This window comes from Ammospiza caudacuta, chromosome 14 (assembly GCF_027887145.1).
Source record: "Ammospiza caudacuta isolate bAmmCau1 chromosome 14, bAmmCau1.pri, whole genome shotgun sequence".
In the NCBI taxonomy this organism is placed as follows: Eukaryota; Metazoa; Chordata; class Aves; order Passeriformes; family Passerellidae; genus Ammospiza; species Ammospiza caudacuta.
In genome coordinates, this window is record NC_080606.1 from 10424444 (window position 1) to 10448856 (window position 24413).

The window sequence follows — 24413 nt, forward strand, 5'->3', positions numbered from 1 at the left end:
TGAGTATCCTCAGATACTATTTGCTCACAGACTGAAGAGACTCAGCCCCTACAGCTCAATTTAATTTCTTTTTAACTCTGTTATTCTCAGAACTCAGGACAAGTGTTTCCCAATGTCTCAATTCTTTTTGAAACGGAAGCAAAAACTAAGGACCAGCCCCAAAACCTTCATGCAAGCATTTCAAAAAAAGTCAGGACTTCTGTCTCCTGTCTGAACTGTCATGCATTACTTACTCAAGCTCAATATCTACATTTTTTAATATCTGAAACATTTAGGAGCTAAAACTCTCCCCACAAAGGGCAATTGTATAAAGGACTAACTATAAAACTGCTCATCAAGCAGTGTATCATTGCTGAGGCTTCCAAGCATTTGCTACAGTATCTCTGAACAACACTATTACCAACAGAGCAGTGTGAGTGTTCCTAAAGGTGACTCCAAAAATTCCCATTTCCCAACAAGAAACTCTCCTAGGTTAAGTGAATACTTTGTGCATGTATAAACATATACACACTCATCTTAAGTAGTCACTTTTTTCCTCCTGATTTTGAGATGCCCAAATTTTTGGAACTCTGAAAAAACTGAGGAATATATTGTGTCACGAAGCAACACAGAAGGAAGAGAAGGTGCACCTGCATGCATTCAAAGACAGAACTAAAAGAAACCCTTTTAAATTGCTGTCCTTAGCCAGTTTTGAGGCTATGAATCCAGAGCTCCACAGGTGATGTGGGTCATTAGCACATGGTAAGCAAGAGGTTTGAAATGGAACTCTCACTCAGCTTATACCCAGAGATTTCTACAGTGCACCTGCAGAGTCATTACTAAAAGTAACAAAAAGCTACTTTGCATAAAACATTATGCTGCCTAAAATTACTCAAAAGAATCAAGTTTAAATGGATTCTGAAATCCTATGTAGAGGAGGAGGACAAGCATACAAGCACCATGTGCACTGACACTCAAAGGGCACTCAGCTTGAACAGCCAGGACATCACATAAGTGACAAAAATATTGGCAAGAGGAACTTTTCAGCTGCTTTAAAGTACAGTATTAGAAGACTCCAAGTAACAACAGCCACTAACCTGTTCCTTAACAGCAGTATTTACATTGGTCAGGTAGTGTTGACAGATTTGACAGAACACTCTCATCTGCTTCTTTAGACGTAGAAGATCCTCCTTTAAAAAGAATGATTTCATGTAACAGTTTTGCTTTTCCAATTGTACAGTCCCATACAGTGCATTCACTTTTACAGAGCATTTCACCACAGACCTCAGTGGTAATATTCAAGTCCAGTACATTATTTTTAAAAATCACCATTACAAATAAAATTAGCAAGTAGCAATTTCCTTAATTTTGTCATTCTGTGTAGCACAGAAGAGATGGCAGTTGGGATGAAAATAGCGTTATTTTATTTTAAAAAAGCAGTAACTAAAAAACCTGTTATGTACGAGCAGAAAACAATCTCAATAAAGGACAACGTTCCATAAGGTGCTTTTCATTCCTGCTGAAAGTACTACAAATTACATTTTGCTGCAAAACAGCTAGGTTAATCTTTATTTCTAAACTAACTTGTATTTAGCTCACCTTCTGCCATTAGGCTTGTGATAAAGCTTTAATCACAGTTACAAAAACCTCAAGACTGCTGTTTACCCTTTAAGGAATAAGGTAACAAAACCTCCAAATCGTTCACACACCTACACTGCCTCTCAACAATCTGTGCAGCCACTTCTTATCAGGTATTTGGGGTTGGAAATGTTAAAAGCCATTAAAACACAGATGGTAAACTAACCAGCCAGTGGTGAAGTTCATATTCACCTCTAACACCTTCAGACTATGATTACTCACTGGACTAAAGAAGTCTCAATAGATAGGGGAAAATCACAGTAATCTGATACAGGTGTTCTCTGTTATAAGATCATTAGTATAAGTTACATAGCATGATTTTTCCACTCCTGCATCTACCAGAAGCTCAAACTACAACATCCTAAAATAAAAAAAAATTAAAGGAAAAATGTATGTATGTATCCTCACATTAAAATGAGAGTATTGTAGTAATGGATTATTAATTACTCATACACTATTAATGCCATGAGTTCCCTTTGTTTTCTCTCTAGTAAATTGTGAACTTTTTTTTCTTGTATTAATTACAGGCATGATAATCAAAGTGTTTAAAAAACCTGAAGAATTTCCTTGCCTCCCCTGTGACATAAAGAAAGGTGTGTTAACAGTAACTCCAATAATGAAGTGCAACTCCACCACAGATTTCCAGTAAAAAACTGGAAACTGCAGGAAAAGTATGTTTGATTACAGGGATTGCATTTTTTACTTTTGAGAAATAATTAAAATGCTTCAGCACTTACAAACTCCATTCTAAACTAGCTAAGCCTTTTGAAAAAAGCCTTTTTTTCATTTGGCAGTTCACACAGTGAACCAACTAATCAACTTCTTCAAGTAATGCTGGATAGAGGAAATCTTAATCCTTTCTCTAAGATTTTTCAAGAAGTGAAATTGGAAAGATGACATTTGCCAGAGCTTTGCCCTTCAAGATTACTATACATAGAACCAGAACAGGGCCTATCATCATTCCCTGAAAAAAAATGAACTTAATCTTTTCACATCTTTATTTAACAATAGATTTAAAAGACCAATGAAGGGTAAAGTAGGATTGTGACATACTGAGCAATAAGAATACTATGATAGTACAAAGTCTTGGATCTCACCAACTTATCACTGATACTTCAAGGTTTCCAAACAAATCCAAACCCACTACCTAAGAGTAGTAAGACTAACTATACTGTGTTTGGCAACTTCCATTCTACCCCTTCTTGGTATTGTTACTGTGGCTGATAGGTATCACGCTGATTTATTAGTATTTTAAAATTCAGTCAAATTAAACATAATACAAAATAAAATATTTTAAATAATAAAAACAATTAAAGGAAGTACTAGGTTTGTAAAAGTAAAGAATGTGACTACTAAAACTATTAATTCAGAAGAACATATTAAAAAAGTAGGATTAAGTAGGTATCAAAATAAAAAACATTCCTAGTTTTAATTAATGCCATCACAGTTCCCACTTGATGACACTGCACTATGTACAAATGTTTATTTACTAACACAACTGGAACAAGGCATACCTTTGTGGAACTGCTTTCAGTAACTTTTGCTAGCTGCCAAAGGATTACATAATGAGTACACTGCAGTGCATGAATAACAATCTGAAATCAAAAGGAAAGAAAGCATTAAGACAACAAAGACCAATAAAAGACAGCAACAAAAGGTATTTGCTGTTTTGTCTAAAGAACACATTTTAACTACAGACCTGTTCTGGCATGTCTCCATTTTCAATGCCAGTTTTCAATAGCTTGTAGTTGCAGCCAAACAAGTCCCATCTTGATAGGTCATGAGCACTGGAAGCATTGGAAATTAAGCAAAAAGTATTCTTTAACTAATACTTTTTCTGCAATTTGAGGTTAACAACTACTAAAATCTCAACTGGTCAAAATTAATTAATTAATTAGTTGCATTTTTAAATTTATGTTGAAAAAGCCCAGTCACTGAATACCTCCCCACCCAAACCAACACAGACACAAAAAATAAAAAACCCAAAACAATCCCATGAAGTTGCATTAAAAAGATGCATCATATTAAAAACAAACAAGCCCCTCACCACAAACACTTATACTGAATTAAAAACAAGCAATTCCCCCACCACAAACACTGACTGACATGTGCAGAAGCCACTTACTTGTGAAAAGCAGTGATTCTCTTCAGTGTTGACAAGACTTGATATGCATCATCTTCATCAGGTTCCTCCCCCTATTTAATAATCATACAGTGAGATACCTCAAGCAGTGTAGTCTCAGTGAACTGGGGAACTTAATACAACCAAACCCACAAACCCCCAGACTGGGGGCAGGAGAGGGTGCAGACCTGATTCTAAATTATTGATAAAATATTTATCATGTCACATATGCTTTCAGAAGAGTCAGAGAGACAGGGCAGTCAGCAGTTCATATCTAGAGATGGAGACAATGATGTTAAAATGTCTTTTCCAACCTTGACAATTCTAGGATTCTATAAAATAGCAGCTGAGGAAGAGAGAAGGGAAGGGAGGGCAGGGAAGAAGGAGAAGGGAGAAGAAAAGGGAAAAGCCTAGGCTAGTGAAATACAATGTATAATGTAGGTGCTTCTATTTTCTCTGAAGAATCCAGCAGAGGCCACTGTCAGACAAAAGACACTGGACTAGATGGGCCACAGGTCAGTACCTCAGTCTTACTTTAATCACAGAAAAGAGTCTTTGAGTGAGGTAAGGGAACTGGTTTGTTCTAATCTTCCTGCAAGTTCTGACAAACTTGCAGTTAGTAAAAAGAGTAAAAATCAAAGGGTCAAAAAAGTATCTGTTTGTACATAAGATAAACTATCTGAGGTCAAGAAACTCCTCCTCAGTCTAGCAGAGATAATGCAAGTTTTACTATTCTGTAGTTGCACAACCTATCAAAGAACTAAGGATTTCAACACTTCCACCAGAGTATTTGCCTTTTTCCTTCAAACCAACTTCTGACATCTCATTTCCTTGCTTTACCTCTCATTCTTTCTTTTCATCACAAAGGGAAACAAATGGGCACATTTCTTGTTTGGGATTTCTAGAATGGAATTCTAGTTTGGAACAAAAAGCAAGAGAAAAACGAGAGCTTGATAAACTACATGCATCTGAGAAATGTTAAGAATGAAGCTGTCAAAAAGACATTTCCTATGCTCCTCACCACAGATGAAAAGGAGAAACAAATTTTGTCTGAATGTCAGAGATCCCACATAGTAAAGTTAAATATCAGGAGATTCTCACTTCTCAGATCAACTAAGTGTGGGAACAAAGTTATTTTTGATCTACTAACTGCATCTGCTTGCATTCAGGAAGGGAGGGGGAGTGTTAAAGATTTTGATATTTAACAACAGCAACATGCAACCACAGGCAAGACTAGCAACAGTAGTACATCTGAGGAGAATCCTAGGGGAATTACAATACTACAACTCTCAAAAATGAAGGCCTCAAAAGCTAAGAGTAAAAAGTTTATGCATTTAATTGTTTATCTGAAACTTATCCCAAATTCCCAAAGGACTCTTGTCAAAAGGAGACCAAAATTAAAGACTCACTACAAGAACAGCCTGTGTTCACACTATCACAGCAGCAATATCATTGTATTATTGCACTTGACTTAAGGGTTTTGAAAACCAGAGGGAAGCTCCCATCCTTAGCTCTGACTTGCAGAGAAAGACAGAAAAAATACTGAAAATATTTACAAGGGCAGGAAAAGGTGATCTTGCACATTAAAATACCTCTTGCAAGAAGTCCTCAAGCAGTCGATTAAACTTGTCTGCCAATTCATCTATTAACTGACTTCTTGCAATGTCAACCCTGTTAAAGATTGTGAACTCTTCATTACAGAGAGCATGGTAGGTTTTTGAACAGGCTTCCAAAACATCTATATCTGTGTGCTTCTCCACAATGTCCCGGATTTGTCGCAGTAAGGCATCCAAATGCTACAAGGAAGACAAGCCAAAGAAGAAAATATATATTATTTTTATTTTCATATATATATACATATATACATGCAAATACACACAGGCATATTTAATAAACCTTAAAGAATTTTAAAAGGTCAATTCTGTTAATTACTTCTGTAACTATAATACAGAACACAAACATCTCCTAGAAAATCAGTGATGCTCCTGAGAAATTAAGTCTATTTATCAAAAATTAAGTTGGAGTTTGTCAAAGACCAAATCACAGAAGTAATTAAAAGTTTGCTGCCGTTGGTATGGTCTTATCTAACACTTCAATTTGCAATGACAACTGAAAAACACAAGTATTTACCTCCCACTCACATAAACATTTATGCATGTTTATGTGTGCCTTAAAAGCTGTATAATTGAAATTTTAGTTTCATAACACTCTACTGTCCACCAACTAAAGCCAACTTCAGCTGTTCATATATTCCTCCCTCAACCTGAGATGCTCACTGCTGCTCCATCACTGCTGGCTGTGCTGTAAACTACACATTTCATCACTTTTTAACTCTAATGATTTCCAGCTACTTCCTTTACAATGCAGTAGCACATCTGAGAAGGAGACAGAGATGAGAACAGCTTCAACTTCATCATCATAGCAGATAAAATGAGAGCAGTAACTACATCATTTGTGATCTGGTATCCTTCCTCTTTTTCATGCAATGATGATGGTGGTTTTCTAGCTTCAGTGACAGAAAAAGAGAACTTACTGAGCTGTTTCTATAAGCTTTATCTGTCAGACAGCTATCACAAATATGACCATAACCCAGCAATAAATGTTCTCAAGTTCATTTAACTGGAAGATTTTCTGTTAAAGCTGGCCAGACAGGCCTTAGAAAACTCATATTTTCATTATCTCTAAGAAGAGCAGTCAGTCACAACTCTGAAATTGAAGTCACACTATCAGTAACGGTTATAATAATTAAAATCTCCTTTACACAAAAAAACACTCCTAAAATGGTGACTGAAATTCCAGTGACAAAGTCTAAATTCTGAGACTTTTCCTTTAGTGTTTGTGGGTGGAAGTTACTGTACCTTTTCTAATCGCCCCGTTGTATAGATTTCCAAATCAAAGTATTGTGGCAACTGCAGTAAGTTGGTGACTTTTTCTGCATCTACAGAATACTGTAAAATTGGCACAGAAAAAAAGTTTAGTTAATAAAGTCATGGACAACATAATTCATTATAGAACAAGTAAATATAAACAAAGATTAGTAAGAAAATAATAAAACTCGTGGCAAGCTGCATCATTGATTAGAGAAATATACTTGTAAACATTTCAACAATCATCCATCAGCAAGGAATGGAATCAAACTTACCTTTGCTAGCAGCTGAGGAAGTGCCACTGCAAAAAGCTCAGTAATTTTTGTCCTGTCATCCAACTGGGTTTTCTTTTCCTTTGCTGTCAGCACCTAAAATATTGGCATTGTGAGAATTTTACAGCTAGAAGTTCTGGTGCAAAGTTTCATTATCATTAATGAAATGATGATTAGGTGCATGGACCTCTAAAATCACTGTAACATATCAATGTAAAGCAGGAGGAAAGTGTGCAATTAAAAAAAAAAAAAGAAGAAGAAAAAACCAACATTCAGCATTCAAAAAAGAAATTAACTAGAAAACAGAAGTGATAACTTAGAACAAAAGGTTTACATTCCCTACAACAAAATACCATGACTGAAATGATAATGTAAGAATGGGGAGCCCATCAGCTTAAAATTTTTAGTAATATTTACTCAATTAATTTGTCAATCCTATTTTCATACAAGCTTTCAACCTGTTCTTAAATGTGTTTCTTACCAAAAACATGACCCAGTCTTGAGAGAAGACTGCTTAATGTCTTCCCAAAAGAGGCTGTCTAAACTCCATATAATCACAGAAAAGCCAACTGGTGGACTGGCCTTCTTTCAAGAGACTATGTGGTGCATTTTCCTTTCCCTCATTTTGTTCTTTCCCACTGAAAATAGTTCCAGCTTTTCCCAAACATTGATTCTAGTCCTCCTTTCAAATCAATACTGTTTTCAAAATCAATTTTTATTATCTTTACTAGTACAAACAAATGCAGTAATTTGAACAGTACTAAGCACGTGCCCGAGTCCAGAAAAAGCAAACTAGCTAGGGTAGTCAGATGTGGAGACCAAAGCTCCATCTCCCATCTCAGTCCCTTCAGCAGCAATAGCCTATAATCTCTTCCTTTTTCCCACAGTGGCCCCACAGAGCCATTCCCACATCCCCAGATGAGCAGTTTTTTGCTTCCTACCCTTTTCCCTGTTCCTCTTCCCACCGGAGGATGACATTCAGCCGCTTGCCGAATTGTACAAAGCATGATTTCAATCAGAGCGCTTTCCTGCCTGTCTGTTAAAGCTGAAATTTAAGAAACAGATGTTAACACATAACTTATTTTTCATTTACCACAAGGATTGAGGTATGTTGGGATTTTTGTCTGGGTTTTGGGGGTTTTTCCAGCTTTTTTGTTTAAGGCAAATAGACAGACATGTAGACCAACAGCTCGTTTCTGGAGATGGGGGTCACAGAGAGGATATAGTAAGTAAGTACCTTAAAAAACACCACCAGAAAATACTGAAAAATTTAGGGAATATCACTGGATGGGTCACAGGATAGGATGGAATAAAGACTTAAGTTTTATAATTATTTTACTTCCTTTCTATTTTTCAGAGGTCCATTTACTAGGACCTATGAAATACAGAATTATACCAGGGGTTTTGTTTGGGTCTACTGTCATCAAAGAAATTATGTTACTTCTTCTCTTTTCTTCTAACCATGGCTCTTGTGTAACACTTCCATACCAGGTGGTGATCTCTTTCTACACTTCCTCACATTTCATAATTGGTATTAGTGACTTCTTATAGTCATGGAAACAAAGAAAATATTTGTAAACATATTTTTTCCTTATTTCAAGCCTAACAAAAACTGCACAGCAATATAAACAAAGATCTACAAAAATCTCTTACGTTCTTCTCCATTGAGAGGCTCCTCCAGCAGAAGACTGTTCATACATTCCCAGTCCTTCAAGAGGTCTGTTGCACAGTCCCACATGCTGTCCACAAGATAAGCAGCATGTTCATGCAACTAAAATAAGAACATATTTAAGTATTTTATCAGCAATGAAGATTATTACAGAACTATAATACAGAGTGTTTCTCATGCTTGGCTCCTGCCTGTGGCAAAAATACAGAGCAAGTTTTGCAAGCTCTCTAGTTAAACAGAAGATTTTCTTCCCCAATTAACTTAAAAAGATGAACCCAGATCAACAGCTACAATGAGTAGTGCTACAAAATCTGTCAGAACCTGGGGGATAGGTGGGTAGGGATTGTGGGATTTTTTGCTTTTTTTCTCTCTCCCCTTTTAAATCTATCAATTCACAATTTCTTTACACTTACACATCATCATGTTTGTCAGAGTAGCACTCACAGCCTGTCTCAATACTGTACTGACATATCTTTCAAACAAACACAGCCTTACAAAACAGTCTTTTGACCCCCATGTTGCTCCAACAACAAGAAAACCAGGACATGGACCATGGTAATTAACCAATGAGTGGGAAAAAAAACAACCAACAAAATTTAACTGACAAAAATTAGAACAACAACAAAAACCCCACACACACACCACAAAAACAAGGACATCCCTGAAACTCAACTTACTTCACTTTCCAAAAAGAAAAACACTAATGTCTTCACAAGATTAGCATTTGGACTTTGTCTTCCTCTCCTTTTGAGAATCCCATCATCTTCAGTATCTCTGCGGCTGAAAAGCCTAAAAGAAAAATTATTTCTTGACAACTTTCTTCTTCATTGCCTTCACCATAGCCAATTCACATCAAGATGTGAAAAACCTTCCAAGGTTTTTACACACTAAATACCTTGTTGCTTTGCTCCATATTTTACTTTGAAAGGAAGTAATCTGAGACAAGTATCATTTGAACAACTTCAAATATGCATTTTATATATGCTGAGTTAATATGCCACTGACTGTTTCCAGTGGGATGTATGATTACAACAAAATGCTTACGAACATCAATGATAATTGCAGGTGCTTGAGGTCCTATGCTCCTCCTCAGCAAATGCTATTTTCTGAACCTCCCTACAGGAGACTTTAAAGCAGCTAAGAAATATTGAAAGGAGGTCTGAAAAATATTAGATGGAAACTCTATTTTGTTCTCCTACACACCTGACATGCTGGCTTTTTAGTGGATTTTTTAAATGAAAATATTTTATGAAATGGTCGTATGGGACAATGGGGAGGAGGCAGGCACAGGGGAGGAACTACAAATGGGAAAACACTCCTGATGCAAGCCCAAGTTTTAGGCCCCAAACTACATAAGCATTTTAAGATGTTTCACAGGGAGAATGGGAAAGGAGAAGACATAGGAACACTTTTATTTTATTCCCTGAAGGAACAAGCTTTCAAAGTGAAGTCCAAACTTCTATTTCCCATTTAGAAAAACTACAGCAGTTTAGAAAATAGAGTAATATTACATTGTCTCTTCTTTCTTAAGGCCACTTTTTGTTTCATTTTTTCCTTCTCTTGATTAAATCTAATGAGAACCATCATATTAATGTACACAAATCTACAGGACCAAGAAGTTAACTGTAATTTCTCCATCTTACTTTTTATAAAGAAATTCCCCTGCGGCAACTGCCACTGGCCGATGAGCTGAATAAACCAGGTGGTAGACATTTTCACAGTCTTCTGCAGTCAGAACTTCTTCACTACTCCTAGGGGTAGGGATGGGAAGAAGAAAAGAAAGAAAGAAAGAAAAAACCAAAAAGGCTGAGTCAACAAAGTATGAACTCTAATGAGGGAGATGGAAATGAATGAGAAGCTAAACCTTTTCCTTCAGTTTATCATCCTAAAACTCCAGTCTTAGCTCCAAAGTCTTCCTGAACAAAACACATTGATGAAGTATGAGCTATTGCTAGAAGGTTATGCTCAGGAGTTCAATTACTGTGTAACATTCAATATATTCTGTGTTCATTTCAACCATTCCATGATAGGTTTTAACTATAAGTCCCTAGCCCTTACACCTACTGAACTGAGGGAGATAAGCAGTAACACTGTTCTAGACAGATTACTTTTGGAATTTCATTTTCTTTGAGTGTAAGATGCACAGACATTTCTATAGCCTTCAGATTATCTGAAGTGTCATGCTGCTGGCCTCACCCACAAGGCCAACACTGAAGTTTTGATATTTGTTATATGTCAGATAAGGAAATATACATGTACTTACTGTAAAACAAGAGTGAGTAATTTTATTGCTTGGACTGCAACGTCATATTCTTTGTCAAGAGTCATAGACACAATTCTATCCTAAGAACATAAAAGAAAATATTTTTGAAGAGGAAAGATGTATAATGCAACTTTTAAAAAAATCATATGTACTCAAAGTAAGAAATAACACTAACCTTGAACCGACTGGTGAAGAGTTCCAATTTGGAATTAAGTTCCTTATTATAGTAAAGCCCTTGCAAAGCAGTTAGGCATTTGAGTCTTACTTCTCCTTGCTAAATAAAAGTAAGAACTGAATTAAAAGTCAAATATAGGATACTGATGTGATCTTCGTGTCATACAGGATAAGTTTCTTTTACAGTGAGAATTAATTCAAAAACAAAGATTAAATGCTGTCACAATACTCTACGAATAATCATGTTAATGACATAAGGAGATAACCTTCTTTGTAACAAGGCAGTGAAGCAACAAAAACTAACAAAACCCCCCAAGGTCTTCCTGCAGTTACCATCTCCATAAAACTAAATACATCTGTTTCATTCTTTCTAAACACTCAAGATATTTGTATCATAGATGACCACTCCTTGTTCAATCAAAATTATTACATAGATAAAGAGAGCAATACTCCTCTTGAAATACAAGATCTGCTTCAGCAGAGAACATGTTCTAAGGTAAAGATGACCTCACTCCACTGCCAGAGGTTACTGGGTTTTTACACCAAGCTAATGAACAGCACAGCAAGACTGAGCATCCCTCAGTTAAAATTCTTTCACTTAAAATTCAACAGCTTGAAGTTTCTGATGCAAGAACTGAGGCGATGTGCTGACTCAATAATGAGTCAGGGAGTATTTGTAAACCATATTGACCCCTCCAAGCAGAGAATTATCTCTAGGTGGTAGCTGGTAAATAACAGCTTCAGGCACTAACCAGCACAAAAGGGGGTTTTTCCCATACTTTTTGCAGCTAGATGAGAATGCCAGAGTTTCATAACTTGACAAAACAGAGTACTACCAGGCTATAGGGATGATGTGTTAACTTGAAACAGTTGAGCATGATGAACTAGAAGTTTGCATCAGCAATAAATAAATAGAAAAGACCAATTGCCTACAAATAACAGTTTCTTTAAAAAAAATCTATATGTACTCTCTAAAAACATTCAAGTCTGGCTTATATGCATTTTGAAATGCCAGTACTTCTGAGTGATAAGGACAGCAGTGATCAACTCAAACAGTTAAGAGATCCAAACCTAGTCTGGAAAGATCAATAACTAAAACCAAGGAGTTCTGCTCCTTTTGCTCTGTGCCGTTTACCTTGTCATGCATAGTCCATCCCACATATTTTAAGTAGCTGTCATTGAGGAAGGCATCACTGTACATTTTCATCCATATTCCAATCTCCTCAATGCAGATGGCTCTTATTTCAGCAATTGCATCTCTGTGGAGAGAAGTGGGGCAGTAAGTTCAAAGAGATGAATAATTAGAAATAACCTGCCCCCAGCTTCCAGAATAAATTACTTACTGAGAGAAACTTACCGATATCTATGCACAAAAACACCCTTAAATATTGCATTCATCATGTTTTCTATTTCATCCTGATTTTCTTGAAGCTGAAAGAATGTAGAGAGTACATAAACAGTGAGCAGCACTTTTACAGTCAGATCAGATGGTGCTGATGCTAGACAAACTAAATTAACATTTACAATGTGACCATTAAATCCTTTCACAGATCTGTTTCACAGTACAATATGCTATTATTTAAGAAATTATACCTACCACAGTACACAAATTTTAGTAATTCTGGTTACTGGGAAACTGTTCTTCAAGTGTAACAAAGACATCTTGTGTTTCTGAAAGGCCCTTCTTAATTTGTAAGAAAGCCTGATTTAATTTTCTAGTAACATCATTGCTTTTTTACATATCTATGTATCACTCACACTACGACAGGCCCTGCACACATATTTAACAAAACTACATTGAATGGCTTGTTCAGAGATCAGTCTCGAACTGCAAGATCTTTGGGAGGTGATCAGAAGGCAAACTTGTTAGTTTGTCTCAACTGTCAGGAAAAAAAGCTCTTAACAGGTAACAGTACAAATGCTGAAGAGCACAGGTGAGATGTTTCCTTTGATCATGAAGAAGTTATTCCTAACGTCTAAAAACCAAAAACCTAAAAGCAAACAAACATCACCACCACGACCCAAAAAAACAAACAAAAAACCAAACCACCAATTGCCCCAACAGTACAAACTGAAACCTGATTGAATTAGGGCTTTCAACAAGACAACATTGTCAGCAATGAATCAGCAAGTCTCTTTTACACAAAAGAAAGAAAACAGAAGTAGACTGCATTTTCAACTTTGATAGTGCTTTCTGTACATGAAAAAAGCCTTATCTGAAGCCTTTAAATACATTTTCTGCTGAGATCATTACTGACATTATAAAAGCAGTATTTTGCTCCAAGATCACTGAGATCTTCTCTAGAAGCCAAACCTGTCAATGTGTGGTAACTTTCAATACATATTTGAGCTCAATGTAGGAAACTCCTCAAGAAATACAACAAAAATGTATCTATTACTGATTGCAATCTCTCTCACTAACCTCACTGCAACACTACTATTTTTAAGACTCTACATTTCCTTCTTTTTCCAGAAAACCAGACAGTAGGAAGCACCTTGCAAAGTTGTTTAAGCATTAAATATGAACAACCTGAAGAGCTAGAGATAGATAACTACCAAAACCAATTAAAGAACAAGATTAATTATTAGTGGCCATTTATGAACATTCATATTTATGAATACTTAGTTGGACTAACCTCCTTTCTCTTCTGTAGTAAGAGTTCCAGCCTATCATTAGCTCGTTTCCCAATGATTTTATTTCGTTCTGCTTCATACTGCCGCTGTGTGTTGTCCATGTTAATACTTAGATTTAATGCCACATTCACTAAAGCAGTCATTAGTTTCATGGCTACAAAAGTAAGTGAAAAGAATAAGGATTATTTAAAAGGTTACCTGATCTAAGAAAACTTAGAAGAAAAATCTTGACACCTCTTCTGGTGAACCCTTGCTGTATCTATGAAAATATATTTAGTGTAATTTTCTGATACACAAACTTATGCAATGTTTTACCAAGCACTGCATCATTATTTATCAACACAATAGATGCAATATTGCTATTCTGTTCTTTTTTATCACTTCTTTAATGTTATAAGCATTATTTTTATTATATGTACATTATTAGTATTGAATTGAGAGATACAGGATCTGTATCCTCCCCAAAATGAAGGAAGAATGTAAGATTAATAAACTTAGCCCAAGAAATACTAGAATAATATTATCAGAGCCAGTTAGACTCATACCATTCAGTCTTAAACATATAAGAATTTTTTTTCTTCAAAAGGAAATGTCTTAGACAACCAACACCACCATATCACACCAGTCTTTTCTACTCAATTTAATTTTTAAAAGGTGCAGGTTTTCAAAAGATTCATTTCTTAGCAGAAACAGAGAAAGCCCATTAGCCGACTACAAGCTAGAAAACCAAAATATACAACACACTTGTGTGGGATTTTTGTGTCCTTTTATTTTTAGCTCAACCCTTTTAAAAAGAGTGCAGACAAATACTCCTTTTTCAGAAAGTAAAAGGTGATCAATTGTGTACTTGCTTGCCATGTGAGCTTCTGTAGTAAGGCATAAAAGGGCTTGCACTGGCAGAGCAGACACTGAAAATTCCTGTGCATGTATCACCAGCATAAAGCTAACGAGCAAGGCTTAAAGACATGCAGTTACATTGAAATATCATCTCACACTGTGATCTCCAAGACTAAAGAGCAAGTCCGAGTTAATCACAGAAGCTGAAACTAACAGAAGTACCAGTAAATATGGATACAAGGATTTTGCTGGCACTCTTCCATATAAAATATGATCTTCAACAATGCAAATGCTAAAACTCAGACGAACACACAAAACCAACAGAATTCACTGCTGATGTGAACAAATGAAAACACATGGCTTATAAAAAAATATTTTGTTTGAAGGAAACTAACACACAACAGGGCAATTTCTGCAACTTTTATTCAGGCACAACTCCAATTTAAAAAAAAAAAAAAACCAAAGGTAATAACTTGCTTTTTTAAGACCTAGAATTGTATTAAGTCATATAGCGCAACAGTCAAAACTGAAGATACAGTAGAATCTGTAAATTCTCCTGAAATAAAAAGCGCTGTTTCTCTCTCCATAAGAAATGCTCTGGCTGGTAGAAGTCACACAGCAGCAGCCCCATGTGTAGTGTGCTAATGTAAATTCAAGAGGGCTATCAAGTATGCAGAAGGACTGACAGACATGACAGTCAGGACTGAAGCCAGCTGTAAATCAGCCAGGTCAAGGGAAGCTAACAATAATTACTTCCTGTGTGGCAAAACCTCAGTTTCACACTCTGCCTCATTTTACCTCGCTCAAAGTAAAATTGTTACCATAACCTCACATAAGCTGACAGCCACACAATGCCATTCACAATCCTTCCTCAGTTATCAGTGCAAGTTTAGGACTCCCTTATCCAAGAAGCTCATCCTCTGTCCACACAAATACATGTTTCTTTGAAACATTCCATACTTAACTCATAAAGGATTTCTTCACAATTAACATATTGGGAAAAAATTGTATGAAGAGGTCAATTACATACAACACAAATAAATTTAGAGACTGTATTACTGATGAAAAAATTATTTTAATGATTTCTAATGCAAAGAATGGAAATGCTACTTTACATAGCACCATGGCCTCAATATGTAGCACAATTTCAGTTTGTAGTAAAAATTGCATCCAACATAAACTACAACTTCTGTTTGACTTAATGCAGAGCATGAACGGGTTCAACTGCATTTGAGATTAAAAGACACCTACACCCTTATTTATGATCAAAGACAATCTAGTAGAATTAACTAGATTTCCTTCTATTTACTTTTCTACTAAAGGTAACAAAAATTAAAATACCAGAGAGCTAGAATGTGTAAAAATAGTGCTGTGTTTCCAGTAACAAAAATCCAAGATAAAAAGCTGTCCCAAAGATGAAAACTATCACAAAATAAAACACAAGTTGAATGTTGAATATCAAGAAGTTCAAGCAGAGTAATTCTGTCCTGTGCAACACAAAACATTAAATGTAAGCAATACCCAAACAAATGTAATTAATAGTAATACCCAAATAAATAGAATTCACTGACCTGCCAGTGTGCTAGTGTGCCGAAAGGCTCTGACCTGTGAGTCTGACAGCCCTGTGAGCAGGGAAATGACAGTGTCCATCATGTACTCATCATAGATGATGCTGTACTGACACTGTCGGACGAGCACTCCAATGAACTCACAAAAACTGGATTTGAACTTTTTCCACTGGGGGCCAGCCATAGTTAGTGGATAATCTCCACTATCCTATTAAAACACAGAAAAGGAAATTCTTTCAAACACTTTAAAAGTTATTTCATTAAATAAAGATTAAGAAGAGATACGTGCAACTTTAAAGCCAAAATCTCAGAGGCCTTAAAAATGATACATCAGAAGAATATGATTCCATAAATATGAATATACTTTGCAGCTGAGGCTTATTATAACACAAAGACAACATTCTAACTACTAGTTCCTCTTTTTTGTTTGACACAAAGTAAATGGAAAAAAATTATTTGCCTTACAAATCTTTGCTACACTAGAATCATCACACGAACAGTTAGGTGACAAGTTTAGGAACAGGTTGGGATCATAAGGAAGTTGACAGGGAAATGATTACATAACAGACTTAAACTTCCTAAGGCATAAAATTACCTACTACAACACCTCAAATATAACAAATGTGTGCCCTCTCCTGATATGGGAGCCTTTACAAATAATGGTGAAATGACAGGGACAAATAAAGAATCATTTGTGTCAGTGCCACTGTGAACAGTTTCTTTAAGAGGCTGAGCAACAAAACAGGTTGAAAAATAAAGTAAGTATCCATGAAAAGGGATTAGAAATCTGAGAGCTGCTCATTAGAATTCTATTACAATAAAGAGTCAGCATGACACAATGATATAAAAAACCCATGTACCAACAGTCCCAGGTGTGGCTTTATGAATTTCACACAATATTGCCTTAGAGTAGTTAAATCTATTTATGCATTGAGGTAGTTTTAAGGAATACTAAAATTCCTTTAAAAAAAAGGATATTACATTATCTCCTCAGAGTTATTGATATTTTTAATTATTGGAGGAGTGGCAGTGGAGAGAATTGTGTCTGTACTAGACAAATTTGGAGGGGAGGTTTTAAAGCTACATTTACGTTCTCTGAACACAGGATGAAAGGAACACCACTCAAACCCAGGAAAATCAAAAACAAATGAAAGCTAAATGAAACAAACAAAAAACTCAAAACAAAAACAAAATAAAAACTACAAAAAAACAAGCAAAAAGAACCCCATCACCCATCAAAAAAAAAAATAAGAAAACAATACATCTCATTTACCCCAACACTCTGTGGAACAGAAAGTGACAATTTAAAGGGAAAAAACTATAATCCCCATCAAAGGAAAAGCATTAGTCTTCAACTGGAAAACAATCAAATTTAAATCCCCACGATTTGTAGATTAATGAATGCATAGAAATAAATTCAGCAACCATTTTAAGAGACAGTATAAGGCCCCATATAAACAGCAAGATAGGGAGGCATCCCCCAGTGCCACCAAAGTAGGAGTTCCCACTATTCAAAAACTGAAAGTCAATATTGATTTCTAAACCATTAATAAAATAAGTTGTATACATGCAGAGCTTTACTTCTTAGTCTTTTAAGTTCAGTGAAATAAGAGTTAAACATTTTCATTCATAAAATTTGTAACTCCATATTCTTGAAACAAATGTCTTGAAATAAAAGGAAAATAAAAATGAATACATAACCAGCACTCCATTAAATTACCTCATCAAATTCTTCAGTCATTTTTCGGATAATTTCAGAATTCTGCATATGTCGGAACATCTCTGCTGTAACAACTCCTAGAATTTAGATATTAGGTCATTAGCACTGTTAATATGAAAGCTGTAGATGGCAGATGACATACCTCCTGCTACAATGTCAAAATAACCCATTTTCACCAAACCTACTGATTACACATGTATATTTTTAATAAATTTCACTTTTTTTCTTCTATCATTCCTGTATAACACATACATAACACCTTTTATTTATGTGGGGTTTAGTCTTATTCTTCTTAAGAAGTGTATTTGTGTGCATGTACACACATATCTAGAATTTACTCATTCACTCAATCAGAAGTCAAAGGTACTTGTGCCAGGCCTCTGTACCAGTGAGCATTCCACCATCTGAAGTGACCTTTTGGGACTCAAGATTCTAAATAGTGCAAGACAATTTCCAACAGCTGTATTGCTACTTCTTCTCTTCTGCACTATAATAAACAGAGCACTTTTATAAAATTTCTATTTGTCTTGGCCTCAAATTGTTAGACCTCCCAAAGTTTACTGGAAAAATTCATGACAAGGATCATCACAGAAATCATTAAAGGATTCTGCAGCTTTATCTTGTAACAGAAATCAAAAGGTCACTATTCCTGAAAGTGCAGATAATCTCTGAGGAACACTGTTCGCTTTCTGGATATTTACACTCACTTAAAAGTTTATCATCAGGACAGAGAAGCACTTGAGCAGAACAAATTACATCCAGTCCTCCTCTACCAAGCATAGTGACACTGCAAGGCAAGTTACCTTCTCTTCAAGAGGAGGTGAGAGATAAAAGAATGGAGGACATGGAAATGAGGAAAGAAAAATCAGAAAATAAAGAAAAAAATATGGAAACACAACCTTACTGTAGACAGGCTCCCATAAAGCTCTCCATAATATCTTTTGAAACAAGCATGTCTACAAAAGCTATGAAGCAATTTTAATCAATGATAAAACACAGGTACATCCAAATTAGAATTCCAAGACTGAATACCAATACTGAATATTAGTGAGAGGAGAAATGATTTTCTGAAATAATAGCAGGAACAAAAGAAGAAGCAGCACATGTTAAGTACCAGTACTGATTTCTATCTGCTGTAAATACAAAACGCTTAATCAACACTTTAAACTACATTATAGGATTTCTAAACCTCCTGCTCCCACATTCAGAAATACTTGTTTAACTCCAAGAACCTGAAAATGTAAACTAGCTCTGGGGATGAAGCAATCTTACAGCCTCAGTGGTATGAAAGCAAAGACTGAGAATCATGCTGTAATATTGCTTCAATGGATGAGTAACCAATTGAGTATCTTACCTTTGCAGCCTGAACACTGAATAAAGAAGTTAATGAGATCAAGAAGTGCTATATCTCGGTCATGTTTGTATGACTCTATCCAGTCATCCACTACAGACTGAAAGAAAACAAAAAGGCACTGCTCAGTTTTCATAAATTGAAGACATTGTTACTTAACTGCTTTCAAGTAAGTAATTCTTCTTCATCACTTTAAGTAACTTGAAAACTCTCTTTTTTGATTATACAGAACTAAATGTTTAAATGTCCTTTTACTGCTGTATGTTCTCAAGAACTCATTTTATTCTATAAACATATACCAGTACAAAACTGACACCTGAACATAAAGCACAAGAATACCACATCCTTCTGCAGTAAGGAAGAACCCAAAAAATAATTGGGGTATTTTACAGAATCAGGTTTTTTATTTACACCCTCCACCTGCTGTGCCAAGCCATTGATATTTCTTTGAAGATATTATTTGTACATTCAATTCCAACAGCTACAGCTCCCTATATTCTTCAAAAAATGTGTCCCTTGGATGAACTTTGCTTCATCCACATTTGCCATAACAGGATGAACAGCACTGCCCTACACTCCATGGATGTTAATTACTCTGTAGTCACTAAGCCAAAGAGGAATAAGCACGTTTTATTAAAAGACCTTAATGTGAAGCGACTAAACCTGTGAAAATCATTTCGAGAAAACAGAATTTACATGCAATTATGTTTTAACCATCCATTTGTAGAGTACAAACCATCTACTGCCAAGGTCATAAAACACAGACACACAATTTTATTAACATAGGTACAAGAGACTCGCTGTAGTATCAAGTTTTCATGTTTGACTTCTTTTAATATGTCAGTACCCTTCCCTAAATGATGGAGTAATTCAGAATTTCATAAGACAGCCGGACTATGCACCATCTCCAAGGCTTCCTTGTCTGTATTCTCAGTGCTCACTCTCACAGCCAATATTGCTGTGAAGACAAATAAAACATATTGAAGAAAAATTTCTGAACAGAGATACAGCTAAATCCCTCTTCCCTGAATCTCAGATTGTTTATAGTGTCATGCACAACTGTTGTCAGCACAACAAAAACAATGAAAAACTCAAAGTGAAGCTGTCATGCTCTTTCCAGGAGGAAAAGAACCTATGAACTGGACCTGAGTGGACTGACCTGAAGGGATGAATGAAATATGGAGAAAACAAATTCGGCTTCTAAAGAAGGCCATCATGTAAGAACTGAAGAATGATAGGAATGGAATAAATATTTCCATTAGGCAGCCTTGTGTTCAGAATCTAATCAATTTAAAGAAGTGCCATCAAAACAGTTGTTTCATGAAACATTTTGTTTCAGTGAATGAACCACCACTTTCTGCCAGGGAAGAGACACCAATTCACAGGATCACAGAATGGATTCCATTGGAAAAGACCTTTGAGGTCGTCAAGTCCAACCCATTACTTAACAGCACCTTGTCAACCAATTCAGAAGGTACAGAATAGAATTTAAAATAAAACAGTTAGCTTAAAATTATTACCAAAATTTTCCCAGATAAGCAAACACTGAGGGCCATGGAGGAAACTTTGTACTCTGACTGCTGAAATGGACTTTAGTTTAAAAATAATTAGAGAAATTTTTTTCTTCCTAGTTTTAAAAAAATTGACCACAATTCAAGTATCAATTTCCCAATTCAACAAAGTAATCAGACCTGGCAAAGGTTCATTTTGCCCTTAGAAAGCAAAATATTTTGACTGTATATAATTTTAAACAGTTAAAAATTCATGAAGATACAATTACTGATTACTGGCTGAACAAGCTGCACACAGAGCAACAGTTAGAGAAGTATTGCTTTTCCATCTGCTTTGAAATAGAACAAAACCAATGATGGGGAAATCAGAATTTCTCTGTGCAAATACATCCAAGTAATTTGTTCTTGTTCCCAGCTGTAAACCTTGAGAGAACTGCACAGCAACCCAGCTTCCTGCATGTGTATTACAGGAGCAGCAAACTCCAGATTTCCAGAGCTAAAGATAGTCTTTCCTCCACACTGCCAGGAGTCACATGAGTGAGTCAGCAGCAAAGCTTCATGGCTGACAGGCTTACACTTATTATACTTTAACCCTATCTCACCTGGCAGACTCACAGCCAAGCAAACACTCCAGTTACCTACCTGAATATTTCCAAAAACCAACAAAAGCAGCGCTGTATTTCTTAATAGTCTGACTTCCATCCTGTTAGTAAATGCAGTGGGGGAGTACCTAATGTAGATACTTGAAGGGGTTAAATCTATCCTAAGTTGACTTGGCCAGAGTGCATTGCTACGCTGTAATTGGCTGGAATTTGGGTCAGGAAATTTAAAGAGGATCTTGTAAGTTTTAGCTAGTGATTTTACTTTGCATGAGAGAAGAGAAGCAACTATTTATTTTCAGATAATCTAAGCTCTGGATGCATGTAAAAACTACAGATTCTTGTTAAGTTCTATGACAACAATGAGTCTAAGCCACATTTGTATTTAGTTACCACCACACAAGAAGGACTTTAAAGTTATGCAATCTAAAATAACCTTTCTTTGTTCAGGATACCAAAAACTTATTTTGAATTGCAGTACAAATTTCATCATTTCATATCTGATTATTCATGAATAACATTTAGAAATGAAAAATCAATTCATTAAAATTCAAACATCAACAAAGCAAAACCACTTTATTTTTATTCTTATATAGAAGTAAAAACAGCAAATTGAAGGGGAAAAATTACTTTAGACTTCATTTGATTAAACTGCATGTAGAAGAAAATATTGTTATATTTAAATTGTATCTACATCCCAGCCAAAGAGCTATCCCAGGCCTTACCTGCATAGCACTCTTGCCCATTTTAACTACTTCAAAGAGCATCATGTTTTCCACACCATTCTGTTGGTGATGTCCATTCATCCGATTGGGACCACCGGGTTTCCCCCCTCCGTTTCCACTTTTTCCCTTCTCTGCTGGTCCTTTTTTTCCTTTTTTACAGGTCTGCAAGCACACACACAAGAGGCTTTATTTAATTATCATGAAGTATTCAAAAAAAGAAATCATTATCCATACCATGAAAAATATAGGCAAGGCCTTGGATTTTCAGCAACCATATTTTTCAAATGTCAGTGTATCTGTGTGTCCCTGTGTGTATGTTTATGTATATATAAAATAAAAATTCAGAAATTGAGAACAGCTGATCCTAAGTGATACAGAGACCCACAAGAACACTACAGGCTCCTCCTTCATTTAAAATCTTTAAGCAACTAAATATGTGATTAGTGATAGTGTATAACACAGATCTTTCTTGTGTTTAAATTGTAAAACAGATTATACATATTTCCTTTTAAACAGCTAAGGCAATTTCCTTAACACATCACAAAGTCTCCTCTGCAATTCATTAACCTTTTGTTTTTTCATCTGACTAAGTTGGGAAGTGGGGGTGAGGAAGAGCAGACAGGTGTGTCTGTAGAAAGAGCATAAAGTACAAATGACATGACCATTGTATAAAATCCATCAGTACCTCTCCACAAACAGGTCTCTGCCCTGGTGCAGGCTCAGGGGGTGCCCATGAGGGTCACAGCCCAGGCCAGCACGGCAGGGAAGGAGCCTGTGAAAGGCACATGAGGGGGACAACTGTCCCAGGAAGGGAGACAAGGGCTGGGGACTGGGTTTAGACCTCCCACCCCACTACTGTAACCTCCTGTCTGCAACTGTTAAAAAACTCTTAACTGAATTATTGTTCTGTTTGCTTTTCAAACTAAAAAACACAGAATACAGGATGAATTCAAGTATAGGATGGAAAATAAGCCAAGAGATTGATCAAATCAAAGCTTATCCTTTCCTCCCTTATGCCTCCCTTATGCCTTCAGAGCACTAAGGAAATAATACAGGAACAGTCAGGATGAAGCATTTCCATGCAAATACAAATATGAACTCTCTTCACTGGCAGTTTCAGAAAATATTCCTTCTTTCTCATTCAACTTCAAAGAAAGTGCTAAACTCTTCAATTTATAATAGTAGAAACGTTTCAGTATCCCCAAAGAGTGAACATACTTTGCCTTTGCCTTGTTTTTGGTTTTTTCCTTCAATATCCTCAAAGTCTGTATCTGAAGAGAAGTGTGTTTCAGACTCCCTGCAAGGATAAAAAGACAAACCATTCACACATTTCATCAGAAACATTCTTAAATATATTACATAAAATCACAGTATGCTCTCAGTCTAGTAAGTCAACACCAAAGGTGATGAACTGGATTCTTTTGGTCTGCTTAAAATAATCACTTTACTTCTCTAACCAAAAGTGTAATCTGTACCTAATTCTAAATCCTGGAAACTCAAATGTCAGTTTCTTAAAAATTGTGGGAAGACAAAAGGCTTAGTAAAATTATGTCAAGAACACCTAGGAACTGATGCCTGAGGGAAGCCATTAATTTGGCTTTAACTAAAGCATTTGGAATGACATATTTTACATATTAAGTGACTCACTCCAGTTAAGGGCAAATATTTCAACTACTTGATTTAAAATAAAGGTTTTTTAAATTTTTTTTTAATCTGATTTAAGTTACTGTTGAATTAATACTCAATTAAATTTTTTAAATGGTTTTACCAACTTCTCAATAGAAAATAAAAATATAACACCATGTTTTATTATGTTTCCTTGTTTCCAAGAGAAAGTAAACCATAGCACAAAAAAGACACAATACTTTTACAAACAAAACAACAAATTTTTAAAACACTTACTGAAGGAGAGTAAAATCAGTTGGTATTTCTGGAGCTGCTATCATTTCTTTATCATCTTCTGGAACACCACTGTATTAGAAAGATATTCAAAAAGCAGTCTGAAGTGCAAGCTTACTTTTCTTTCTTCCTTTGTAGCAGACAACTTCTAGAATGAAATAAATCAAAAAATACAGTGAAAATTATTCCACATATGGAAGGATAAAGAGTTAGAAACACAGAAAATATAAACCATACTATCCTCTGTTTCCAACCAAGCTTTTCCCTGCTTTAAAGATTTTGAGTCCTCTCATGATCCTACTAACATAGTGACTCCACAAATGGTAAAAGCACTGCAGAAAAATAATACAGAAATACTGTAAAAAAACTCAACCAAACAAAATGTAACAATAAAAAAAAACTCAAAAACCCCAAACAAACAAAAAAATCACCAATCACCCCACATTTTCTGATTAGGATGAGCAAACTGGAATAGTTTTCATTAACATCTCTAAGCAGCAGAGCAGCAGAACGACCACACTAGGGTAATTCTAGTTCTAGTTGACCAAACCAAAACCAGACTTGATGTTGAACTTGAAGGACAAT

At 35.7% G+C, this 24413-nt stretch overlaps 1 protein-coding gene across 2 annotated transcripts in view; it reads right to left on the bottom strand.

The window, feature by feature from the left end:
- Positions 1–24413, bottom strand: part of STAG2 (STAG2 cohesin complex component) — a 74237-nt gene that overhangs the window by 14045 nt on the left and 35779 nt on the right. For both annotated transcript variants that reach the window (XM_058814151.1, XM_058814150.1), the window contains exons 2-23: positions 23832–23976; positions 23148–23226; positions 21930–22091; positions 19098–19194; positions 17744–17820; positions 16027–16231; positions 13621–13772; positions 12342–12415; positions 12120–12243; positions 10986–11084; positions 10811–10890; positions 10191–10298; positions 9225–9336; positions 8532–8649; positions 7820–7923; positions 6882–6974; positions 6598–6687; positions 5332–5535; positions 3743–3813; positions 3317–3404; positions 3132–3212; positions 1077–1169 (exon numbers count right to left, since the gene is read on the bottom strand). In XM_058814151.1, coding sequence (XP_058670134.1) covers positions 1077–1169; positions 3132–3212; positions 3317–3404; positions 3743–3813; positions 5332–5535; positions 6598–6687; positions 6882–6974; positions 7820–7923; positions 8532–8649; positions 9225–9336; positions 10191–10298; positions 10811–10890; positions 10986–11084; positions 12120–12243; positions 12342–12415; positions 13621–13772; positions 16027–16231; positions 17744–17820; positions 19098–19194; positions 21930–22091; positions 23148–23226; positions 23832–23875 — 2355 coding nt within the window. In that variant the 5' untranslated portion in view covers positions 23876–23976. The remainder of the gene's footprint in view (positions 1–1076; positions 1170–3131; positions 3213–3316; positions 3405–3742; positions 3814–5331; positions 5536–6597; positions 6688–6881; positions 6975–7819; positions 7924–8531; positions 8650–9224; positions 9337–10190; positions 10299–10810; positions 10891–10985; positions 11085–12119; positions 12244–12341; positions 12416–13620; positions 13773–16026; positions 16232–17743; positions 17821–19097; positions 19195–21929; positions 22092–23147; positions 23227–23831; positions 23977–24413) is intronic.